At 41.9% G+C, this 12,004-nt stretch overlaps 2 protein-coding genes across 2 annotated transcripts; one reads left to right on the top strand and one right to left on the bottom strand.

The window, feature by feature from the left end:
• Nucleotides 1-4,185: 4,185 nt before the first annotated feature.
• Nucleotides 4,186-5,118, bottom strand: LOC311110774 (cholesterol 25-hydroxylase-like protein; the record flags this gene model as incomplete). The annotated part of the gene is made up of 1 exon (XM_084153339.1): nt 4,186-5,118. One exon carries the CDS (start codon nt 5,116-5,118, stop codon nt 4,186-4,188), a length of 933 nt encoding a protein of 310 aa, XP_084009465.1.
• A 3,523-nt stretch (nt 5,119-8,641) lies between these two features.
• Nucleotides 8,642-10,108, top strand: LOC311110765 (interferon-induced protein with tetratricopeptide repeats 1-like; the record flags this gene model as incomplete). The annotated part of the gene is made up of 2 exons (XM_084153328.1): nt 8,642-8,667; nt 8,797-10,108. The coding sequence occupies 2 exons, from the start codon at nt 8,642-8,644 to the stop codon at nt 10,106-10,108; spliced, it is 1,338 nt and encodes a 445-aa protein (XP_084009454.1).
• Between the last annotated feature and the right edge of the window lie 1,896 nt (nt 10,109-12,004).

Here is a 12,004-nt window from a genome sequence, read left to right as displayed (position 1 = left end):
CTTGAGTCATTTTCTATTAAGGTATCTTTACTTTTACTCAGGTATGAAAATTGAGTACCTTTTCCACCACTGCTTTTACCAGGGTGTCTGCCGTGGTGTTTGCTTAGCATTCACTTACTCATTCACATGACAAAATGATGCTCAGGATTACTGTAATGAATAGGATGTACACTCTTAGAAAAAAGGTATCCAAAAGGGTTCTTCGGCTGTCCCCATAAGATAACCCTTTTTGTTTCCAAGTATTTCTCTTTTGCATTCCATGTAGAACCCTTTGTGTAAAGGGTTCTACATTAAACTCAAAAGGGTTCTACCTGGAACCAAAAAGGGTTATTCAAAGGGTTCTCCTATGGGGACAGCTGAAGAACACTTTTAGGTTCTAAATAGCAGCTTTTTTTCCAATGAAACCAAGTTTTTTTGAGTGTATTGTTTGCAAACAAAAAGGAGATTAGTAACAAACCAAGGTTGTATTATTTCCGTTAACTCACATGTTGAGCTAGTCTTATCAACACAACCAAAAATACCTCAGAATGAAACCATTCAATATCCACTTCTGATCAGGGTTGGGGTCAATTCCATTTCCAGTCAATTCAGAAAGTGAACAAATCTCCAATTTGAATTCCAATTTTTCTTTATTGAAAAGCATTGAAGAGAATTGGAATTGGATTTTGGAATTTTAGAGTACTTCCTGAATTGACTGGTATTGAAATGGAATTGACCCCAACCCTGCTTCTGATATGTCATGGTATGAAGCATATCATTGTCCACTCAGGAAATAGTGAAAGTGAAAGTCACCCTGAGTTGTTTAGCTCAGTGCAACACAGTGACAGTTTATTAGCCTATATATATATTACAATTACAGCTATATTACAGTGTAATTAGGATACATGATAGTACTTTATCTTTGGAAAAATGTGTCACTTTCAAAAAACAAGTTTATTGTATTCACTGTCTCTGGCATCTACTTGTGTTTGTCTTTGTCTTAAAAACATCTGATGAACATCTGTTTATTTCATCAGTGATTTGAAACGCTGTCATCGGTGGGAAAGTCAGGGAAAGTTTTTTCAGGATATAGGAGCATAAACTGGGGAATGGTTCCTAGCTGCCCTACAGTATGAGGTCATGACAATAACTAAATTAAATATCAGAAGCCAATGCGAGAGGGTGTGTGGGTGTGAGAGAGAGAGAGGGGGGGGGGTGAAAATAAAAGGAAAGTGAAGGAGAGGAACAGGGAGTAGCAGGTGCGTGATATGGATATCAGGTGGGCATGCATTATGCATTATGCAAATATGTGTATGCGACCAATAACATTTGATTTGATTTGATTAGCACTAAAAGGGCTGATGAAAGTTCAATCTAAAGCATTGTTTTTAAATGGAAAATGACAAACCACGATTTTCTTCGCTGGGACTGGTACAGTTCACTTTATTCCCAAAACTAACCCGTTGTGTATGCGACTCTTAGTTTTGCATTGATGGATTCATGTGCATTTATCATCCCAAAACCCATCCTACTCTCATGGTATTCACATACTTCAGTTTGCTTTTGCAATACTCCAATGACCAAGTGAGAGGACAAACACTGTGGCACCCTACTACATAGATCCTGACATTATATAATCAGGCATGATTCCCTATTTCCATGCATTGTTTTGTTTGGAAATATATTTTTGCACAGAGGATGTTGCGTGACAGTTGTATTGTGAGTAATGTTTTAGTTTCGGTACCTCTGCCAAGAGTTCATTGAAATGTACTGATCCGTTGGAAGGGAGGCATAATTTCAGTGAGTTTATAAATAATATATAATATGTACTGGTCCTCAGGCAGTTTTCCATTCGGTCTTGAAACAGGAAATACTGGTCAGGAAATACTGGTCTTAAATCTGTGACTGCGCTTCCTCCTTGCAGTATATACACTGTAACGGAAAACTGTAATTTACCCGGTTATTTTAGGAATGATCAACAGTAAGAAACTCAGACATTCTTTCAGTCATTCATTCCTATTATGGTGGCATTTACTTATTTATTTACAGTTTAATAGTCATTTTTACGCTATTGTACTGTGTGTCATTACACAGTACTTGCTTTGATACCGTATTTATATTACAGTAGGTGTACTCATAGTGAGTGAGTGTGCTCTCCTTCACAGTTTGACTTCTGGTTTAAAGATGTACACACACGATACATTTGAGATAGCTTTTCTTGTTTGTGTTTTATTTAGTAAAAAATCTAAGCAAAATATGATTGACAGTCAATGTCAATACCCATTGATTGTTAGATATAGTATAATCTGTGAAATGAATAACAGTGCCATGTAAAATATAAATAACACATCACACACACACACACACACGTACACACATATACATATATACAGTGGGGAGAACAAGTATTTGAAACACTGCCGATTTTGCAGGTTTTCCTACTTACAATGCATGTAGAGGTCTGTAATTTTTATCATAGGTACACTTCAACTGTGAGAGATGGAATCTAGAAAATCCAAAAATCCAGAAAATCACATTGTATGATTTTTAAGTAATTAATTTGCGTTTTATTGCATGACATAAGTATTTGATCACCTACCAACCAGTAAGAATTCCGGCTCTCACAGACCTGTTAGTTTTTCTTTAAGAAGCCCTCCTGTTCTCCACTCATTACCTGTATTAACTGCACCTGTTTGAACTTGTTACCTGTATAAAAGACACCTGTCCACACACTCAATCAAACAGACTCCAACCTCTCCACAATGGCCAAGACCAGAGAGCTGTGTAAGGACATCAGGGATAAAATTGTAGACCTGCACAAGGTTGGGATGGGCTACAGGACAATAGGCAAGCAGCTTGGTGAGAAGGCAACAACTGTTGGCGCAATTATTAGAAAATGGAAGAAATTCAAGATGACGGTCAATCACCCTCGGTCTGGGGCTCCATGCAAGATCTCACCTCGTGGGGCATCAATGATCATGAGGAAGGTGAGGGATCAGCCCAGAACTACACGGCAGGACCTGGTCAATGACCTGAAGAGAGCTGGGACCACAGTCTCAAAGAAAACCATTAGTAACACACTACGCCGTCATGGATTAAAATCCTGCAGCGCATGCAAGGTCCCCCTGCTCAAGCCAGCGCATGTCCAGGCCCGTCTGAAGTTTGCCAATGACCATCTGGATGATCCAGAGGAGGAATGGGAGAAGGTCATGTGGTCTGATGAGACAAAAATAGAGCTTTTTGGTCTAAACTCCACTCGCCGTGTTTGGAGGAAGAAGAAGGTGAGTACAACCCCAAGAACACCATCCCAACCGTGAAGCATGGAGGTGGAAACATCATTCTTTGGGGATGCTTTTCTGCAAAGGGGACAGGACGACTGCACCGTATTGAGGGGAGGATGGATGGGGCCATGTATCGCGAGATCTTGGCCAACAACCTCCTTCCTTCAGTAAGAGCATTGAAGATGGGTCGAGGCTGGGTCTTCCAGCATGACAACGACCAGAACACACAGCCAGGGCAACTAAGGAGTGGCTCCGTAAGAAGCATCTCAAGGTCCTGGAGTGGCCTAGCCAGTCTCCAGACCTGAACCCAATAGAAAATCTTTGGAGGGAGCTGAAAGTCCATATTGCCCAGCGACAGCCCCGAAACCTGAAGGATCTGGAGAAGGTCTGTATGGAGGAGTGGGCCAAAATCCCTGCTGCAGTGTGTGCAAACCTGGTCAAGACCTACAGGAAACGTATGATCTCTGTAATTGCAAACAAAGATTTCTGTACCAAATATTACGTTCTGCTTTTCTGATGTATCAAATACTTATGTCATGCAATAAAATGCAAATTAATTACTTAAAAATCATACAATGTGATTTTCTGGATTTTTGTTTTAGATTCCGTCTCTCACAGTTGAAGTGTACCTATGATACAAATTACAGACCTCTTCATGCTTTGTAAGTAGGAAAACCTGCAAAATCGGCAGTGTATCAAATACTTGTTCTCCCCACTGTATATATATGTTCTGTATTTTCATTGTAATGAAGCAGCTACAGTAATAGTCTATTGGTCACATGATCCTCCATCTTTTTCTTCCCAGTATTGCACTATATAACAACATAATGCTGACATAGGTGATACAAACTCTTTGTAGAGCTACATTCAAATGTCCATTCACATTTCTGGTTTGGTCCCTGTGGGGTCAGAGAAAAGGTCCTCCTCATTTTCCGCAGAACTGTACCTCATAGTCTTTCACACAGCTTTGTTTAGCCTCATACACTGGTGCATGGCTTACATCAGTCACACCACTTGATGCTGTATCACATATTTTTGAAGCATCCAACACATCTACATCATACGTGTCCGGTTTGTCTGTATGCAGCAGTGTGCCGAACAGCCTATCCCAGTGTGTGAAGTAGGGTGCGTAGTTGACCATGAACTTGAGATGGTGGAGGTCGTGGTGCGGAGCTCCGCCATAGAGCCCAAAGGGTACCAGTCTGTGAGGGGAACAGGGCAGGTCGTAACCTGAGTGGTCCTCCACAGACAGCCAGATGTTCAAGGTGAAGAAGAGCATCTTGGTGAGCGGGTGGCAGCCCAACAGGTCAGGGTTCACCGCCGCAAACAAGCCCAGACTCAGGGTCTCCCAGACCCCAGAGTGCTCCGTGGTCAGGGCGAAGGTGGCTGTGTAGCGGTGGTGCACCTTATGGAAAGTCCGGTAGAGCCAGGGCACCTTGTGGTGCAACACGTGCCACACAAAGTACTGCAGGTCAAAGAGGAGGAGACAGGCTAGCACGTCCCAGGCCACACGAAGAGCCCCAGGGGCTTGGGCAGGGAGGACCACTGGTCTCCAGTACCAGTGAAGAATGCTGAGGGGGAAGATGAACACAGTGTGGGTGTGCAGGGAGGTAGCCAGGCAGCTCCATGCCATTGCCCAGGTCACCCTGCTCTGTGGCTGGATCTTGTAGTGGTGCACCAGGGCTACTCTGGAGGACAGGGTGTCCAGGCACAGGTAAGGCAGGCAGCAGCTCAGATAGAGTGTCAGGGAGAACAGGACGGGGAACAAGGGAGAGCGGAGAAAGTCTTCTTGTGCTCTTATCCTGTCCCATAAACTCTGTAGCAGGAGAGGAGAGGAGGACTCCAGTGAGGGCTCCATCTTTACTGATCCAATGGTTTTCAGTCTGCAGGCAGTAGAGGATGCCTCTTAAAGAGGGACTATTATTACTCTATGTGACGTACCGCATGTCCTTATTAGGCTTTTCCTGCTGGGGAACTCCGTAAGGAGGGAACGGCATGCTTCACTTTCCAAACTATTTAACCCCCTGCGTCTATGAACAACTGTCCTCAAATGAAAATGTAATCTGTCAAAGGGAAATTAAATAATATTTAGGGTGACAAAATGCTTCAGACAATGAAGTAAGTCATTATTCATTAGTTTAACATAGTTGAGAGTAACTGTTTTCAAATGGTCTACTATGACAACACGTTCCCACCTGCTTGAACCGTAGGCAGGCAGATAGATACTGTTTGATCATGTCATGATCATGGACTATAGTGTCCAGCTGTGTGTATGTTTATTTTTGTTTTGTGTTTTCTTTTTCAAAAACAGACACTGTAGAGACCCTAGTATTTAGTATTTGTTGCTGTGTAAACCAATATGAGTATGCCTGAGTTTGAATTATATAGGTAAAAGGTCAGGTTCAGGGCACACGGTCAGAGACAGAGTTTTGGTAGAAAGCAATGGGGAATGAAGGGTGACTAGTGTCAGTAGACGTCACTTATTTTTCTTAAAACTGCATTGTTGGTTAATGGCTTGTAAGTAAGCATTTCACTGTAAGTTCTACACCTGTTGTATTCGGCGCATGTGGAAAATAAAATTTGATTTGATTTGATTTTGAATACATCACATTCTCAGAAGTTGCTCCAGAAATCACAGTATCAAGATTGGCCAAAATATTGCCAGTAGGCCTAGTGTACAGTATTTCACAAATTCTTAAAGTTCTATTATACGTGACATTATTGACATACCCACTACACTACACACCTATTGAGCTTCTTGATATTGTACAGTACAGTAGTAGTGACGGTGGGTCATTCTCGAACAAACGGCTCTTTTTGAACAGATATTTTTGGTGAACGTCGAATCGCATTTGTGAAAGAGCCGTTTCTTTGTCTCCCTGATTTGTATAGCCTACTGTTACCACTGATTTTTGAGCTGCCGACAACAATCATCTGTAGATAAGTTATAAAAACATTATCTGGAGATGGTAATTCCTCACTGCAGAAACTGAGGAGAGAGCATCATTCTGGTCCACACACTGTCCAAAGCGCGAATTATTTTCCTTCATATTTTTTGCAGGCCATCTATTAATTTGGTCAGATAAACATTTATTTTAACTTGCATGTCACAATGTGACATAACGGTAGGTAGCATGTTATGCTTTACATTAGAGATGAGCTATTTTTTCATGGATTTATGTAAATATTTAAGCACTACTTAATGAAGAGCCATTTGAGAGCCAAATGAACAGCTCTTTTAGTTGAACAGAGCAAAATGATCCGGCTCACCGAAAAGACTCGGAATGTCCATCACTATACAGTAGGCTACCCCTTCAGTCTTAGTCAAATACAACACTCTTTTCCTTGCAATGGTTCGACAAAAAACAGGATTAGATTTTTGTGTAAGGTGCCACCTAGTGTATTAATAAAGACAATGCATCCCTTCACCTTCATCTCATGCAGCCCTATTGCTAACACACCTGATTAAACTAATTGCATTCTAAACTGAAGAACATGATTAGTTGATTATTGGAGTTAGGTATGGTAACAGGGGCTGGTGCAAAAGTGTGTCACCAATCAGGCCACCGAGGACTGTAGTTGCCCATCCCTGCATCACCAGTTCAGCGTCCATAAATTCACCCATGTGTCTCTATTTGTAGTCATTGATTGACTGACTGACATGTAGAAGGCTGGAATACAGGCTCAGAGTTTGGCCTGGTCAGGTCAAGTGGTCAGGTAAAACTCCTGGCCTTAAACATAACATTCTCCTTCCATCTGTCTTCTCATTCTGTCTCCTGTGGTGTTATCTGTTCATAGTAATAAGAGGGGAATCCAGTGTGAGGAATATGTGAACCCTGGCCTTGTTTATTTACATTCTGTCCCGTACTCTTATCCTGTTTCTCTATCCGGTTATCTCGACTGAGGTATAATGGCTTCTCTCTCCCCTGGCCTAGCCCAGGGTTTCCCTAACTCGGTCCTGGGGCCACCCCCCTGGGTGCACATTTTGGTTTTTGCCCTAGCACTACACAGCTGATTCAAATAACCAACTCATCATCAAGCTTTGATTATTTGAATCAGTTGTGAAGTGCTAGGGCAAAAACCAAAACGAATTTGGGAAACCCTGGCCCAGCCAATAACTCTTGTGCGCTCTTAAAGGGGCACACAGCGATTTAACATTAATGTCACATCTCTCACCATCTTTCACCAAAAATGAGATGATGAGACATTGGTTTTGATTTCTCAAGAAGAAGAACTCGTATCATAAAATCTTTCAAACATTATAATAAAATGTATCTAAAAAAGCTAAGTCTGGTGGTCCACTATAGGAACCTGGCCTGGGTGCACTATCACCAAGGGGAGCTAAACCACATGTGATGTCATAAAATAAGAAACACTCAATGTCATAAAATATTAAACCTTTACCTCTGATGTACAACACATCTAGACCTTGGACCTGAAAGAGCCTGCTCTCTGACCTTAATAAACTTTACCTGTAAGATGTTAAGATGTGATTGTCACGGTTTCGGCCGAGGCTGCTCCTCCTCCTGGTTCGGGCAGGCTTCGGCGGTCGTTGTCCCCGGAGTACTAGCTGCCACCGATCTATGTTTCATGTTCGTTTGGTTTTGTCTTGATGTTGTACACCTGTGTCTAGTTACTCCTCGTTAGTGTCCTATTTAAGTCTCGTTGTGTGTGTCTGTGTTTGTGTGTGATTGCTCTTCTGTTTTTGGTGTTTGAGCTACGTACTTCCCTCCAGTGTTTGGAGAGGTTTTCGCACATGTTAGTGCGCCGTTTATTTTGACGCCTGTGTGCGCCGTTATTTCGCCTCCGGGCTTATTGTGCTCATTTACTCCGTGAACATTTCACTAAAGAATTTTGGACTGAGCTTCTGCGTCCTGCGCTTGATTCCTGCACCACACCCACCTTCAGCACCCCTTGACAGTGATACACAAAACCTACTTTTGCTCAACGTGTTAACTCAACATTTCTGTGACTTTCAATTAAAATGGGTCAGTTAGCAATCCACTAAAGTGTTTCTTACTTTTGCATAGAGTAAAAAGGCTGAATTATGTTTGCATTAATTTCTCAGAAATGTTATCTAAATTAATATTAAGTAATTTGGATGATGGATTGGTTGGTTGGTTGGTTGATTACAGTTGATTGATCTTTAAATGTAGATGTTATTGGAATGGTGTCTGCAATGACCATTCGCTTTAGTCTCTATTTGCTAGAAACAAAACTATGGCTAGAAATGAAACTTTGATACTTGGTTGTAAAGTGAGGCAGTAAACAGCATGACCAGCTGATTGTAAGATAAGAATGTGGTCCATCCAGTATAAAATCAGGATAGAAGCCAGTCAGGTATCTAATCAGACATTCATTTGCTCTTGAAACTCCACAAGATGGCTTTCTCTTGTCCAACTAAGACGTAAGCTCTCTCTCTCTCTCTCTCACTCACACACACACACACACATACAATCCAGGTCTGAAATATCTCCCCTAGGCATTGTTAGTTCTAAACTATTTTGATTGAACTGTTGTTGTTTTTTTTTACCAGAATGGCTCAGACCTCCTTGAAAATTAGTCTGCACGGTTTGGATTGCCACTTCACCTGGAAGTTGGACTACAGCATATCTAAACTTCAAAGCCTCAGAGAAACCATGATAGATATCAACAGCAGCGAGGGGGTTCAATGTTCCTGGGCGGGTCATCTGTACAACCTCCTGGCTTACCTACACCATGCTCTGGGCTCCACAGAGGACGCTCTTCAATGCCTGAAGAAGGCTGAAGAGGCCATTCGCCAAAGCAGTCCAGATGACGTGGAGCTAAGTCTGGTGGTCCACTATGGGAACCTGGCCTGGGTGCACTATCACCAAGGGGAGCTGACAGAGAGCCAGACCTATGTGGAGAAGGTGGGCAGACTACTGCGGGACAACCCCTGCTCAGGTCTAGTGTGGGGTGAAAAGGCCTGGACTTTGAATAAGTTCGATGTAAGCAAGAGGAAGGAAGCGCTACATTACTTCCAGATGGCCTTAAAAGGGGACCCTGAGAACAAGGTACTGCGCTGCGGTTACGCCATTGCATTTAGTAAATCGTTTGATTGGAAAAACATTACCCCGAAGCTGCGATCTGAGATGTTGGAGCAGCTACGGATTGCTAGAGAATTGGATCCAGAACACTTGACCATCACAATGATGTACCTGCAGAGGCTTGCAGAGAGTGGCCAGGTTGAGGAAGCACTTAAACTTGCAGAGGAAGTGACAGAGAAGCCTTTGGACAGCTTTGGTGGATTTGGAATCTTACTATCATTTTTCAGAGATTACATCTCTCATGATTCAAGCATTGACCTGGCAAGAAGGACCCTGGAGAGACACCCTGATTCACGCCAACTGAAGAAGCGTCTTGCGCAGTGTTACAAATGGAAGATTTTCTCTCCAGAAGAGAAAAGGAACCCAATGAGGCATAGTCTAATTGAAAATGCAGTCAACATTCATGAAGAGGTGGTTGCACTCTACCCAAGTTCCCTTGCAGCAAAACTGGACCTGTCTGCCATGTACAAAGAATCTGGCAGCGTTGATAGAGCAGATAAGATATTCGAGGACCTGCTTCTTGATAGAGAAGGAATGGAACCACAGGATTTACAAAAATTCTACAACTGGTATGCCCAACATCTGTTTTATGCCAAACAAGATGCTTCCAGGTCAATTGATTTCCACAAGAAGGCAGCAGAAATTATGATATCCACTGACCAACGTGACAGCAGTATTCGTGTTTTGTTGTCCACTATCCACAACAGAGGAAACAGAGCTGAGGAAATTGTGGACTTCCTGGATGGCCTTGATAGAGAAGGTGCTGTCGGCCAATTCTAAACCTTTTTTCCAATAAAGGCCTGAAATAGCCAGAACTGCCTGCGGAATCGTTCAAATTTACATCGCCTGTTTATGATTGATTAATGTGGAAAATATATTCACTATACCACTAGTACAAATCTAGGTCAATCTAGGACAAATTTAGATTAATGAGAAAATGAATACCTTAGTATTCAAAATGTCTGCGCTCAATTTTGCTACTGGGATTGCTGAGAGACGCATGATCATCAACACTAACACTTGAAACTAAATTCAAGGCTGATGTTCCTATTCCTATAGAAAGTCCTATATATCTGCAGGCCTAACATGACAAACATCTGTCTAGAATCCAAATTTTCAATTGAGTCTGTAAAGGTTAACTGTGGACTATGGTACTGTAGACAAACTAATATGCTATTTTTCAGTCTTGTATTATAGAGTAGAGAGGCCCTGTATAGCCTCACAGACTGACTATCCAGAGTGATAGGATCTCACTGATTTTATTTTCTTCAACTGGGCACAATAGATTATGTTTCTGGAAAATGTATTTGTGTAATATTATACTGTCAAATATCTTGTAAGTTCTTGTGAAAATAAAGGTATTATGTTCTATTCTATTCTGTTAAGAGATCATTAATTAAAGAAATACAGTAACAGCAAGCAATACCAAGATATTTTATAATATACACCACTATCACAGTAGGTTACTAGAATTTCTTAATGCATAGCTGTGGATATCTAGTTGAAATTGTACGACTAAATAAATTGACTATCATCAGCTATGGTCTGAGTTTGAATCATTAAGGCTCTGAAGGTCATGGATACGGTACAAGGTCAGGGTCAGGGTACACGGTCAGAGACAGAGAACACCACAATACAGCACAGAATGTTTCAGTGGAAAGCAATGGGGAATGAAGGGTGACATTGACATCACAATACATCTCCTTCTCAGAAGTTGATCCAGAAATCATTGTATCATTGCTGCTGAGAAAGATTGGCCAACATATTGCCAGTACTGTGCAGTATTTCACAAATTATGAAAGTTCTAAAGTACGTGACATTATTGAAATACACATTACACTACACACTTATTGAGCTACTTGATTTTGTACAGTAGGCTACCCCTTCAGTTTTAGTCAGACAACACTAATTCCCTTGCAAGGGTTTGACGAAAAACTGGATTTGATTTGTCCGCCACCTAGTGATTTAATGAAGACAATGCATCACTTCCCATCGTCTCATGCATCACCACCATTTCAGCGTCCATAAATTCACCCATATGTGTCTCTCTATTTGTAGTCATTGATTGACTGATATGCAGAAGGCTGGCATACAGGCTCAGAGTTTTTCCTGGTCAGGTCAAGTGGTCAGGTAAAACTCCTGGCCTTAAACATAACATTCTCATTCCATCGCTCTTCTCCTATCTCTGGTGGTGTAGCTATTCATAGGAGGTGAATCCAGTGTGAGGAATAATGTGAACCCTGGGCTCGTTTATTTACATTCTGTCCCGTACTCTTCGATTGTATATCCTGTTTCTCTATTTGGTTATCTCTCCCCTAACCTAATACAGCAGGCCTAACAGAAGCCTGAAACTAGATCCCCTACATCCTGGTCTTGACAATAAAAAAAACTGTTGGGGGAGGAGGTTCTCTTCTGCACTGTTCAACCAATCCAGTACATGTGGAGGAGTTAAGATGGAATGTCGCATTGTTAACGTCCAAAAGCGGATTCGCTTCACAGGCTCTCTTTCCATTTTTCCTGAAAACCGGAACATCTGGTTAGGGGACTCGGCCACTGAGGTATAGGACTCGGCAGAGCCACAGATTATCCATTATATTGACCAGATACTCCAGAGAGTTATAGTAATGGTGTCTTTTTGCAGTAACACTAACTCCGCCATGATTCGTTGGACAAAGC

Source organism: Coregonus lavaretus (assembly GCF_964263955.1).
Source record: "Coregonus lavaretus genome assembly, chromosome: 36".
Taxonomy (NCBI): Eukaryota; Metazoa; Chordata; class Actinopteri; order Salmoniformes; family Salmonidae; genus Coregonus; species Coregonus lavaretus.
Note: the sequence above shows the minus strand (reverse complement) of the source record. Positions and strands in the feature narration are given on the sequence as shown.